Here is a 14,244-nt window from a genome sequence, read left to right as displayed (position 1 = left end):
ATTCAAGCATGTACTGTAATGATTGCCAACCCGTCGATCGCAATCAACTGGTTGATCTTTGAGACTTTCCCAGTAGATCCCGAAAAAAAAAAGAAAAATAAATACACAAATAATTTTGAGAGATTGTTTCCGGGTTGCGGGGTCTTAGTTCCGTTCTTTCTGCTCAGTGCGCATGTGTGTAGCTCCCTCGTCACACACTACACAGTGTACTTCAGTGGTCCCCAACCACCGGGCCGCAAGGAAACGATAGGAGTCAGCTGCACCTTCCCTTATTCCCTGTCACGCCCACTGTTGAACTTGAACCTACACAAGGTCATCAATCGCCTAAACGCAGTAACACCCTCGCGCCAGAGTTCACCTCGCGCGGCCGGCGAGAACCGCCAACGTTACTGGCCTGGAGTGCGGCCGGCGGGAACCACCGATGCTACTGGCCCGGAGTGCGGCCGGCGAGAACCGCCAACGTTACTGGCCCGGAGTGCGGCCGGCGGGAACCGCCGATGTTACTGGCCCGGAGTGCGGCCGGCGAGAACCGCCGATGTTACTGGCCCGGAGTGCGGCCGGCGAGAACCACCGATGTTACTGGCCCGGAGTGCGGCCGGCGAGAACCACCGATGTTACTGGCCCGGAGTGCGGCCGGCGAGAACCACCGATGTTACTGGCCCGGAGTGCGGCCGGCGAGAACCACCGATGTTACTGGCCCGTAGTGCGGCCGGCGAGAACCACCAATGATACTGGCCCGGAGTGCGGCCGGCGGGAACCGCTGATGTTACTGGCCCGGAGTGCGGCCGGCGAGAACCACCAATGATACTGGCCCGGAGTGCGGCCGGCGGGAACCACCAATGATACTGGCCCGGAGTGCGGCCGGCGGGAACCGCTGATGTTACTGGCCCGGAGTGCGGCCGGCGAGAACCACCAATGATACTGGCCCGGAGTGCGGCCGGCGGGAACCACCAATGATACTGGCCCGGAGTGCGGCCGGCGGGAACCACCAATGATACTGGCCCGGAGTGCGGCCGGCGGGAACCGCTGATGTTACTGGCCCGGAGTGCGGCCGGCGGGAACCGCCGATGTTACTGGCCCGGAGTGCGGCCGGCGGGAACCACCAATGATACTGGCCCGGAGTGCGGCCGGCGGGAACCGCTGATGTTACTGGCCCGGAGTGCGGCCGGCGGGAACCACCGATGTTACTGGCCCGGAGTGCGGCCGGCGAGAACCGCCGATGTTACTGGCCCGGAGTGCGGCCGGCGGGAACCACCGATGCTACTGGCCCGGAGTGCAGCCGGCGGGAACCACCGATGTTACTGGCCCGGAGTGCGGCTGGCGGGAACCACCGATGTTACTGGCCCGGAGTGCGGCCGGCAGGAACCATCGATGTTACTGGCCCGGAGTGCAGCCGGCGAGAACCACCGATGTTACTGGCCCGGAGTGCGGCCGGCGGGAACCACCGATGTTACTGGCCCGTAGTGCGGCCGGAGAGAACCACCGATGTTACTGGCCCGGAGTGCGGCCGGCGAGAACCGCCGATGTTACTGGCCCGGAGTGCGGCCGGAGGGAACCACCGATGTTACTGGCCCGGAGTGCGGCCGGCGAGAACCGCCGATGTTACTGGCCCGGAGTGCAGCCGGCGAGAACCACCGATGTTACTGGCCCGGAGTGCGGCCGGCGAGAACCACCGATGTTACTGGCCCGGAGTGCGGCCGGCGGGAAGTGCCGATGTTACTGGCTCGGAGTGCGGCCGGCGGGAACCACCGATGTTACTGGCCCGGAGTGCGGCCGGCGGGAACCACCGATGTTACTGGCCCGGAGTGCGGCCGGCGGGAAGTGCCGATGTTACTGGCCCGGAGTGCGGCCGGCGGGAACCGCCGATGTTACTGGCCCGGAGTGCGGCCGGCGGGAACCGCCGATGTTACTGGCCCGGAGTGCGGCCGGCGGGAACCGCTGATGTTACTGGCCCGGAGTGCGGCCGGCGGGAAGTGCAGTTGGTACTGGCCTGGAGCGCAGACAGATGGGCGCCGCCTCTAAACCTGTTCTCCACACCGAATGTTCGTGGGGAACCAAGGGCTAAAATATTCGCAGACGACCTAATTTGGGCTGAGGGTTTCGTAAGTAGCAGAGCAGCTACCTCGCTGCGATCTACTGAAACAAACTTTTGTTGGCCGATAGATCCTACAAGAGGGGTGGGTGTGGGCCTGTCACTCTCTCTGGACTGCGACCGCCGCGGCCCCAGCACGGGGACCTCCGGCCCTGACCTTGTCCTCTCACCCCACCCACGACCAGCCGCACCTGGCCAAGGCGTCTGGTGGCAGGCGGGCAGAGGCTGGAGTTTGGGCCGGGAGGCTGTCTAATGAGGCAATGAAACCCTGAAAACTGCTTCAGTACCCTGAGTCCACGCACCCTGCACTTAAAGACGAACCGGCTGAGTTTTTCAGCGGAAAAATGTGAGCAGCGCGGGACAGCAGCTAAATGCCGAAAGCCGCAAAAACGAAATTACTTCGAGTATCGCTGTATTCCTGTCATGTTTAACACCCCTCTCCCCCGTCAGCCGGTCCGCGGTGCAAAAGAGGGTGGGTACTCCTGGTGTTTATACATTATTTCTACTTCCGGGTTGCGGGGTTTTACTTCCGGTCTTTTCTGTCCCGGTGTCCATGCACGTAACTAATCGATCTGGGGTCGATCTCGCCTCTCACTAAGGCCGAGGTAGGGGATCTTGGGCTTAAAAAGGTTGGTGACCACTAATGTACTGTATAGTATATATAAATAAAATACACAAGCTTTATATATAAATAAATCTTGTTGGAATTTCATATATATTCATACAAAGATAGACAGGTAGATAGTTATAGATATACATTAGATGTATCTATAACTCTCAAAATAAAATTTTGAGAATACCAAGCTTGTATGTAGCTGTCAGAATAAAAGGTAAAGATAACAGGATTTGGGACTTTTGGTTTTCAAGAGATATGAGAAATTAAAATAGAGAGAAATTGCTTTTCAAGTATAGGCATGTATGAACAAATGGGGTACTAATGGAGTACAAGAAATCCAAGAGAATACTTAAAAGAGAAATCAGGAGGGCTAAAAGGAGGTTGCTCTGGAAGACAGGGTGAAGGAGAATCCTAAGGGATTCTGCAGATGTGTTCAGAGCAAAAGGATTGCAAGGGACAAAGTTGGTCCTTTGGAAGATCAGAATGATAATTCATGTGTAGAACCAAAGCAGATGGGAGAGATCTTAAATAATTTTTTTACATTGGTATTTACTCGGGAGATGGACACAGAGTCTATAAAGGTGAGGCAAAGCGGCATCAACTTCATGGACCCTAGACAGGAGGAGGTGTTGATTCAGGGTGAATAAATCCCAGCACCTGACAAGGTGTTCCCTTGGACACTGTGAGAGGCAGAAATTGCCAGAGATATTTAAATCATCCGAGGCGACCGGAGAGGTACGGAGGATTGCTGATGCTGTTCTGCTGCGGGGCAGCACAGTGGTCAGTACAGCGGTCGGGTTCATTTCCCACCGCCGCCTATTCGCGCATTCTCTCCGTGACCGTGCGGGGCTGCTCTGGCTCCTCCAGTTTCCTCCCAGACTCCAAAGATGTGTCGGTTGGTAGGCTAATCGGTAATTGTGAACTTGTCCAGTGTTTAGGCTGGTATTGAATCGGGGGTTTGCTGGGCAGCAGGGCTCGAAGGGTTAGAAGGACCCACTCTGCATTTAATCCCAATAAATAAAAATAAATAAATCAGGAAGTTATAGACCGGTGAGCCTAACATCGCAGTGGGAAAGATACTGGTAGGTATTCTGAGAGACCGGATATATGAGTATTTGGATAGTCAGCATAGCTTTGTGCGTGGTAGGTCATGTCTAACTAGTCTTTTAGAGCTTTTCAAGGAAGTTGCCAGGAGGGTGGATGAAGGCAAGGCAATGGATGTTGTCTACATGGACTTTAGTAAGGCTAAGTTCCCACACTTGGAAGTTGGTCAAGAAGATTCATTCACTTGGCATTCAATATAAGGTTGGAAAATGCATTAGTCATTGGCTTTGCGGGAGAAGCCAGAGATGGTAATTGAAGGATGTCTCTCTAACTGGAGGCCTGTGACTAGTGGAAAGCCACAGGGATCAGTGCTGGGTCCGTTGCTGTTTGTCGTCTATATCAAAGATCTGGATGATAATGTGGTTAACTGGATCAGTAAATTTGCAGTTGACACCAAGATTGGGAGAGTAGTGGGCAGTGAGGAGGGTATCAGGACTTGCAGTGGGATCTGGACCAGCTGGAAAAATGGGATGAAAAATAGCAGATGAAATTTACTGTAGACAAATGCAAGGAGTTGGACTTTGGTAGACCAACCGGGGTTGGTCTTACACAGTGAACGGTAGGGCACTGAGGAGTGTGGCAGAACAAAGGCATCTGGGAATACAGGCCCATCATTAACTGAAGTTGGTGTCGCAGGTTGATAAGGTTGTAAGAAAAGTTTTTGACACATTGGCCTTCATAAATCAATGTACTGAGTACAGGAGATGGGATGTTATGTTGAAGTTGTATAAGACATTGGTGAGGCCTAATTTGGAGTATAGTGTGCTGCTTTGGTTACCAACCTACAGGAAAGATGTAAACAAGGTTGAAAGAGTGCAGAGAAAATTTACAAGGCTGTTGCCGAGACTGCAAGATCCGAGTTATAAGGAAAGGTTGAAAATGTTAGGACTTTATTCCTTAGAACGTATAAGATTGAGAGGAGATTTGACTTAGGTATACAAAATTATGAGGGGTATAGACAGGGTAAATGCAAGCAGGCATTTTCCACTGAGATTGGGTGGGATTACAACCAGAGGTCATGAGTTAAGGGTGAAAGGCTAAAAGTTTAAGGGAACATGAGGGGAAACTTCTCCACTCAGATGGTCATAAGAGTGTAGAACGAGCTGTCAGCACAAGTGGTACATGTGAGTTCAATTTCAACATGTAAGGGGAGTTTGGATATGTACATGGATAGTAGGGGTGTGGAGGGGCTGTGGGTCCCAGTGCAGGTCAATGGGAGTCGGCAGTTTAAATGGTTCCACATAGGGTAGATGGGCTGTTTCTGTGCTGTACTTTTCTATGACTTTATATATGAGGGCATAATTCTATAAGCTATCTAACGGTATCTCCATATATAATAGAAAGAGAACATATATGAATTTTGAAAGGGCAGGTTATCAGACAAGGATTATCGCTGTAGTCTGGCAGACTAACCTCTACCTTGCAGAGGGCAGGCTAAAACTCTCTCAGCACTTCCTCCTACCACCCCCAGACCCTGGCCCTTCCAGTGAAGAGCAGGCCACCCTCCCCAGATCTCAGAACACCAGGAGACCTCCCCTCCACAGCATCAACTAGACAGCACCCCCAATGCCACACTTCTCACTTCTATTTCTCACCTCGATCCACAAACAGGTGGACCTATTGATTTCACCTGCTTTCGCATCATACCCTGTATCCCCCTGTCCAGTTCCTTCCCAGCTAGCAAACCCCCTGCTTGACCCACTGAGCTCCTCCAGCAAATTGCTTTGTTGCTCCAGATTGTGGCATCTGTACTCCCTTGTGCCCCTGGGGCCTGGAGGGATATGGATCATGCGCAGGCAGAAGAAAATAGTTTAAACTGCTACCATGGTCAGTACAGACATTTCTGGCTGGAGGGCCTGATCTCGTGCTGTATCGTTCTGTGGTCGACGTTCTATCTGGAGATGAGCTCCTACCAGACAGTCAGTGTGCGGAAACTAAAGGCCTGGGTGTTTGATTGCAGGCTCAGTCACAGCCGGATAGTTTCTCTCACTCGGCTCTGCACCAGGCCTTCAGCAGATCAGCAGCACATTAAATCCTGCCAATCCCGAATTGTTCGAAGAATCAGTGCTGCTGGTGACACCTCCCGTCAACTGGCCAGTCAGAGAATGGATATTGTACAAGAGGACACAACCAGCTCGGCTGGTAAACGCAAAGTACACTGCAGATGCTGAGGTCAAAGCAACACGCTGGAGGAACTCAGCAGGTCGGGCAGCATCCGTGGAAACGAGCAGTCAACGTTTCGGGCCGAGACCCTTCGTCAGCTTGGCTGGGTCTGGAGCGCAGTTCTTCAGTTACCGCCAGGGTGCTTCCCGGTTCCATAGCCACTGCAAGCAGGCAACACCCAAGCCGTATTACTGAAGATGTTACTTTTATCCGTTACCTATCTGACGCAGAAGGAAATAGGTTGACTCTCTGACTGCATGCCAGCTCTTGGGAGTCAGAGAGAACAGTGGCTGAGTCAGGTGCAGCTTCGGGATAGTGACCGCTGCCCTCCTCTGGAGAAAGGCCCCTGCGAGTCAGGAGTTGAGCTCCTTAACACAGGACTCCATGTGCTTTGCGCCGGGTGCGTTTGGTTTTTTTGGCCGGTGGTGGTGTTGATGGTGGAGGATTTGGTGAGGGGCTCAGCTTGTCTCTTGCTGGAGATGGCCGTTGCCTGGCCCTTTGGTGCTGTGAATGTCCAGTCACGAGCTGTTACACTTGGTGAGGAGCCGCAGAGCTGAAAGTTGTGTAACAACATAGAAACAGGCCCTTTGGCCCATCTAGTCCATGCTGACCTGATCTTCGGCCTAGCCCCATCCCCCCCCCCATCCATGTACCTGCATCTACTACTTCCTCTGGCGGCTCATTCCACCCTCAGAGTGAAGACGTCCCCTTCAGGTTCCGCTTAAATCTTTCATCTTTCACCCTTAAGCTATGTCCTAGCCTCACCCAACCTGAGGGGCAAAGCCTGTTTGTATTCTTCTCATCTGTAGCCCTCAGAAGTGCTGACACCCTTCATGGTCATCAGCAGGCGCCCCCACCAGGAGTACCCCAGGGCATCAGGCCAGGCTGCTCGATCTTTATAGTCTCTGTCTGTAGCCCGGGGTCCCAGCAGCTGCAGATTTCGATCTTCCCCTGTTGTTGAATTCAGGGCGACTTCCTCCTCCAGAAATGCCAGCTGGAAGAAGCTAGTACCTTCTTGGTGCTTCGTCCAGCCGACGGAGAAGGAGAAGACCTGTCCTCGCTGCTGGACATGTCCACGGTTCCTCGCCAGAGGTGACCCTTGGGGCAGGGCAAAGGCAACCCCCCCCACCGGCCGGGAAGAGCAAGGAGTCAGACCTCCGCATACCCAAGCAGAACCCCGTCACACAATGAGTTCAGAGAAGGGTTGGTCACCGGGCCTGGGGCTTGCAGCTCCCCAGCCTATGCACGAGACGCCAGGTATCAGGGCCGACTCGTAATACACCATCCCTTTCAGTGCCGAAGAAACCCGCTTCGAAGCTTCTGCCTTTCTCGGCAGACGCCCCCCCACACCGAGGAGATGGACCTCTCATGGTACATTTTCTGCTTCCCCTCCCTCCCTCGCTCGCAGCCCACCTCTTGTCTGCGCGGGATTCAGCGACTCGGCCCTCATGCCCAGCCTGCAATCAAATCTCACACTGGACTTTGACCTTACCACTTTCATCTGAAACTCATCCGTCGCCAGGTAGCTGGACGGGACTTCTTCCAGATCCTCGATGATTTCCAACACGTTCCGGACCTTTGCTGTGGGACGACAGGATCGTTAAGGACCATCGAGGGCCTAACCAACACCACCAAACGTGGGGGAGGGCGAATGAGGGGGTTGCGGGGACAGATCGGAAGGGGGCGAGGAAGTAACTCATTCCTACTTGAGAGCAGGGCAGGCTTCCTGCTTTTGAAACACAACATGCATCGTCAGGGGCCAAGGACTGCTCACTGTCTCGTGGGACCAACCCTGGGTCTCAGCGGGTTTAACGAACAGTCTCTACTGAATGGGAATATCACTCACCATTCTCCTGAAGCTGCGTTTCCCAGTGATTCTCAGTCGGTGTGACACAGCTCATGAACATGTAGTCGGCATCCTCAGCTGCAACTAAATTGGCACAGGTCTCGTTAGTCTGTTTTCGCGGTTGGGCGGCTTTTTAAGGGGCACTCGTAAACAACCTCCTCCTCAAAGTTTCCCCTTCCAAGTACCTCAGAGGGCATCGCTTCTAAGGCGGGAGGGGAGATTTAATAGGCGGCTTTATTTCATACAGAGAGTGGTGGTGCCTAGAAGACGTTGCCGAGGCGGGAGTGGAGACAGACACAGTGGTGGTGTCTGAGGGGCATTTAGACAGGGATACAGATCGCATGCAGACGGGATTAGATTAATTTCACATCATGGTTAGCACGAAGGGAGACAAAAGGCCTGGTCCTGTGCCACTCTATGTTCTAAAAGTTTGGAATTAGTGGCTGTACATGATGCAGGTGGGCTCCTCCAGCCTCTCGAAGGCTCTGACAGGACCCATGATGACCACCCCGGGGGTGGGAGGAGGTGGCCCTGGAGATGCCAGATGCACTGTTGGTAACTTCCAAAATTTCACAGATCCTAGAGTAGAGGGGAAACACGTTCGGACCAGGAGGGAGACAGGCTACAGGGAATCACAGTCCAGTCGACGGCTGGCGTGAGGATTTGCCCGCAGAGAAATACTGACGTAGGCTGAGCCGACCACCGTGGGATTGGGCAGTCAGTAATGGCTTGTGGAAGAAAAGTTTGACGATTCTGTTAAGAGTTTTGAGGGCGGTACTAGCACAAAATTAAGGAAGAATAAATTAAAGTGGTGTATTTGGACTTCTAGAAAGCCAACATGAGAGGTTATTAATCAAGTTCAGTTGCTGACTGGAGAGCAGACAGAGTGGGGAAGAAAGGACCATTTTCGGTCTGTGAGGGTGTGCTGGAGCTGGTTCTCAGCCCAGAGCTTACTTTCTACATCGACAATTTCATTACGTGCAGTTTGTTAGTCAAGCGCCCTGAACATTGTTCATACACATCAAATCATTACACAGTGTACTGAGACAGAAAACAGTAAAACAACAGCACGTGCCAGAAGAGGGCATGAGAAGGCCTTAGCAAGGATGATTAAGGAAAATCCCAAAGCTTTCTAAAGCAATACACACAAAATGCTGGAGGAACTCAGCAGGTCAGGCAGCATCTACAGAGAGGAACAGACAGTCGACGTTTTGAGTCGAGACCCTTGGTCCGTTTCCATGGAGTTCCTCCAGCATTTTGTGCCTGCTGCTTGAGATTGATAAGTCCTCAGGATACACCCCAGGTTACTGCAGGAAGCCATTTCTGTGCCTTTGGCGATGACTTTTGCGTCCTCGCTCGCTACGGTAGTACAAGATGATTGGAAGGTGGCAAACGTTATTCCTTTGTTGAAGAAAGGGAGTAGGGATAATCCTGGGAATTACAGATCAGTGTATCTTACTTCAGTGGTGGGCAAATTATTGGAGAGGATTCTTAGTCATAGGATCTAAGCATTTGGAGAATCGTAATCTGATTAGGGCTTTGTTATGCAAAGTTATGCCTCATAAGCCTGACTGAATTCTTTGAGGATACCACAAAGCACATAGATGAAGGTAGAACAGTGGATGTCGTGAATATGAATTTTACTAAAGCATTCCATTAGGTTTCCCATGATAGGTTCATTCAGAAAGTCAAGAGGTGTGGGATCTAGGGAAACCTGGCTGCGTGGTTTTAGGATTGGCAGCAGATGGAGCACATTCAGCCTGGAGGTTGGCGACCAGCGATGTCCCACAGGAATCTGTCCTGGGAGCCCTGCTCTTTGTGAATTTTATAAATGACTCGAATGAGGAAATGGAAGGGTGGGTTAGTAAGTTGGCAGATGACATGAAAGTTGGTGGAGAGGTGGGCAGTGTAGGTGTTCGTTGTAGATAACAACAGGACAGCGACAGGACGCAGAGTGAGTTTCAGATGGAGTCCAGCCCGGAGAGGTCACAAGCGATCCACTTTGGAAGGCTGAATTTGAAAGAGTAATACAGGGTCGGTGGCATGATCCTTAACAGCGTGGTGGAACAGAGGGGTCTTGGGGTCTATATCGACACATCCCCAAAAGCTGCCATGTAATATGTCAGAGTGGTTAGAAGGTGTATGGTATGTCTGGGAATTGAATTCAAGAGCTGTGAGGTAATGTTGCAGTTCTATATCAATACCAAGGTTAAGAATCAATCTTACTGTACAGGAGGTCCACTCGAGAGTCTGAACGGAGGGGTAGAACCTGTCCTTTCAGCTTCAGGTAGTGTATTCCATCTTGGTCGCCTCATTAAAGGATGTAGATGTTTTAGTGAGGGTGAAGAGGAGATTTACGAGGATTAGAGAGTGGGCCTTATGAGGACAGGTTGAGTGAGCTGGGGCGTTTTTTCTGCGGAGCGGTGGAAGATAAGAAGCGACTTGATGGAGGTGTACAAGGTGTAAAGAGGCGTAGATCGACTGTATAGCCAGAGATATTTTTCCAGGACAAGGGGTAACTTCAAGGGGTAACTCAGAGGGCCGTGAGAGGGTGGAATGAGCTGCCAGCACAGGGGCTACATGCAAGCTCGATTTCAATGTTTAAGAGAAATTTGGATAGGGACATGGAGGATTATGGTCAATGGGAGTAGGCAACTTAAATAGCTCAGCACATACTAGATGGGCCAAAGGGCCTGTTTCTGAGCTGTAATTTTCAATAATTCTATGATTCTAAGTGGCTAATATCAGGTGGTATAATTTTAAGATGACTAGAGGAAAGTATGGGGTGGGGGGGGTGGGGAGAGGATGTCAGAGGTGAGTTTTTATACACAGAGAGTGTGATGCATAGAATGCCCGGCCACGAGGGGTGATAGATGCTGATATATTGCATTAGGGACATTTAGAAACTGTTAGATAAGCACATAGATGATAAAAAATTGGAGGGTTATGTAGGTAAGAAGGGTTAGAGTGATCTTAGAGTAGGTTAGATGGTTGGAAAAAGATTGAGGGTTGACTGTGCTGTACTGTTCTACATCCTTAATAACAATGCTGAATAAAGTGTACAACTACCTAAAAAGTGCAATGCAGATAAATGATAACATGGAAGATCATAACGAGGTAGATTGTGAGGTTAAGAGTCCATTTTATTGTACAAGAAAGCCGTTCAAGAGTCTGGTAGCAGTGGCATAGAAATTGTCCTTGAGCTTTGTGATAGATGCTTTCAGGCTTGTGGTCTTCAGCGCAGTGGGGGAGGAGAGCAGTCGGGTGGTCTGGGGGTGGTTGCGGTCTTTGGTTACGTTGGCGGCTTCACTGAGGCACTGCAATAGAAAAGCAGATTGGCTGCTGAGATCTGCCCTGCCGTTTCCTGTGAGCATGGGCAGGATGCTTTTCACAGCGCACTGGTGTTCACTGCAGGAGGATGGGCAGTAACGCGGGAAGAAACGCCAGACCGTCCGCTTCAATGTCAAAAGCAGAGTCGGAATTTTTTTTAATGCCAAGGATATACCGGTGCTGGGTGAGGCCTGAGTTCCGGATGTGAAGCACTGAATGTCTGTGGTTAGAAGGTAAATGGAGAAATTGCCTAAAAATGAAGTACTATCGTACAAGATGAGCACCTTTACCATTATTGCGAAGGGCCCTGGGGACATCACACCCCGAGTGTGGCAGCTTACTTATCCCGATACCAGAAGTCATTCAGCCCATCAGTGCATGGGGAAATCCCATTCATTCCCATTCCCCTCTCTCCTATCCCTGTGGCTCTCCATCTCCCCTGCTCACAAATTCCGCTTCAACTGTTTTACCGCCTGGTGGCTTCCAGAACACGATGGGGGTTGTGAACAGCTCAGGCCCCGCTTATGCAATTCTCTCAATACAGATCAATTCCGAGGACTGGGAACGTGCCAAAGATGGGACATTAATCCGACTAGGCTGAGACACCCTGCAGTCTGGAGAAAATGAGGGATGATTCTGTTTGACTTACTGAAGTCCTCAAGACCGATGATCAAGTCTTTGACCTGAAACTTTAATTATCTTCCTCTCTCCACAGATACTGCCTGACATTTGCAGCATTTTTTCCCTAATATTTTATATTTCCAGCATCAGGCTTTTTAAAAATTCTTTAAGAGTTTAGCAGTATATATATGAGACTGTCATTTCCACTTCCAGCATCAGGCTTTTTAAAAATTCTTTAAGAGTTTAGCAGTATATATATGAGACTGTCATTTCCACTGGCTGGGGTCAAAGTTCAGAGGTGAGGGGCCAGCCAATCAGGGCTGAGGTGAGAAGAAACGAACTCACATAGAGGACCTGGGTTTTGGGATCACCAACCCCAGACAGTTTACACAGAGGTTATTTTGAGAATTAATGGAGTAAGGGAATGGGGCGGAGATGACAGCTCATTTGAAGGCTGGAGCAGTCAGGGCAAACTGGAAGGCCCGGACATACTTTGAATGTGTGTTGTTCCGCCAATTGGGTTGGGGGGGGGATCTGGAGTTTTATGAAGGTGTTAGCAGCAAATATGGGGGCTCCTGGTTCATTTGTAATGTCTCTTTGCGTAACTGCAGCTCCTGCACTGAGGTCAGGACCCCAGCGAGCACACTCCACCTGCAGGGTCCCACCATTCGGCGGTTAACGTGCTAAACCAAAGTCCCACCCAGAACCAACTCAGACCCGAGGCCCCCGGAATACCATGAAAACAAAGGGACCAGGAGCTGGAGTCTCCTGACCACTCAATCACCCAGGGACAACACTCACCGGAGCTGGAGTGTTCTGTGCACGGACTTCTGTTCAGCTCCTGGAGCAACTCAGCCACAGCCTCCTTCTTCGACTCCGCGACACAACTCAGGCTTTCCGTCTCCAGCACTTTGAGGAACGAGTGCAGCTCTGAGAAAAGCCGGGACAGATCTGTGGAGAGAGAGAGAGAGAGAGAGAGAGAGAGAGAGATCGAACTCTTCATCACTTGGTAGAGTTACTGCTTTACTGGAGTTGTGTTGGGAAGGACATAAAAGTCCTCAAGCACTCATTCATTTCAAAGTACAATTACAGACCATAATGGGGCCCTACAGGGCACAATCCTCCTCAAACCTTTCATTCTTTATTGCCCTATGGACCAGATCCCTGAAGCAACTGCCTGATCTTCATCGTAACAGTCTGCCACCTGCCTTACCTTTCAGCTATCAGCGGTACCTTCTCTTCGATACGTCAAACCCCTAATGATGGTGGGCCTTACCGAGCTTCAGAAGCCTCACCTAAACTTCCCCACCCCTCTCTCCTGCTTCAGATTTACCACATCGGCCACGGATGCTAAAATCCGTTCAGGTGCCACCTTGACACATGCTGTTGAGCAGCTCGGTGTAATCTGGAGTTAGGAATATAGAGGATGGAAACAGGCCTCCATTCAGTCTCTGTGCCGATCTTACATCAGTCTCATCTCCTTCTGATTTCCCGCCTGTTCTCGTCAGCTCTCTCCAGCCATCCCCTCACCTACGCATCTGGTTAATTAACTCACCAACATGCACGTACCTGGGACGCGGGAGGAATCGAGAGCACCTGAGGGACAATGTTCCCCCTAAGGTACACGCACACATCCTTGCACGAAGGAATTTAAACCGCGCACGAAAGATTGTCACTCCCTACCTCATTGGCATGCTAAGTATAGTTCACGATCGTACATAACCACGTCTCCTATTCTGATTTTTGACGTGGCCGCTGTTGACAACGTGGACTTTGCGATGATTTATCTGCAGATTTTAGAAATGACTTATTTATACTGATTTTACTGAAGAAATTATTGATTCACGATGTGGAATTCCAAAGAAGCAAAGGGTGGTGAAGCACAAAAGAACTGCCCGTTCATTTAAAGCAGAAAGGCTTAATTAAACAGTAGAGATCGCTACACGGAAAGCTCATGAGGCCAGGAGCATGCAGCTATGAGAGATATTTATGTATGATACAGAAACTGGTGTTAGCTGTGTGTACTGTCACGATGCAAGGGCTGCTGGAGAACTTGCAAGTGGGAAGAGATGGAGTGATATTCAGAAACTTGACTTTTTAAAACATCATTTAGCAAACAAATCACATATGGTCAGTGTGCAAAAGCCTCCATCACCCGCTACGTACGTTTTGCGAGAGTGCAGACGAACGAGAGCGAGAACGATCAAACCTGGCGGAGAACAAAGTTCTTATTGGCAGGGTTTTGGGAGCTGTTATAATGAGCATCACTATGAAATTCAGTGCGCACATGTTGTTGTCACTGGGCAAAAAAATTGCACAGCGCAAGATGTTTGCACACACTGGTCATTACAAATTAGAGGGAACATTGCCGAGGGGTTCACGCAGTCACGGGGAAACTGTGCAAACTCCATGTAGATATTGGGCAAGGCTGAGATCGAACCCAGGTCTCGAGCGTGAGGCAGGGGGCAGGTT

The 14,244-nt window shown here is 50.9% G+C and overlaps 1 protein-coding gene across 2 annotated transcripts in view; it reads right to left on the bottom strand.

Annotated features, from left to right (window-relative positions):
* The window catches only part of LOC132392917 (actin filament-associated protein 1-like 2), a 126,294-nt gene that overhangs the window by 66,212 nt on the left and 45,838 nt on the right, over positions 1-14,244 (bottom strand). For both annotated transcript variants that reach the window (XM_059967513.1, XM_059967506.1), the window contains exons 2-4: positions 12,574-12,723; positions 7,822-7,905; positions 7,468-7,556 (exon numbers count right to left, since the gene is read on the bottom strand). In XM_059967513.1, coding sequence (XP_059823496.1) covers positions 7,468-7,556; positions 7,822-7,905; positions 12,574-12,723 — 323 coding nt within the window. The remainder of the gene's footprint in view (positions 1-7,467; positions 7,557-7,821; positions 7,906-12,573; positions 12,724-14,244) is intronic.

This window comes from Hypanus sabinus, chromosome 1 (assembly GCF_030144855.1).
Source record: "Hypanus sabinus isolate sHypSab1 chromosome 1, sHypSab1.hap1, whole genome shotgun sequence".
Taxonomy (NCBI): Eukaryota; Metazoa; Chordata; class Chondrichthyes; order Myliobatiformes; family Dasyatidae; genus Hypanus; species Hypanus sabinus.
This window is presented reverse-complemented; position numbering and strand designations above follow the sequence as displayed.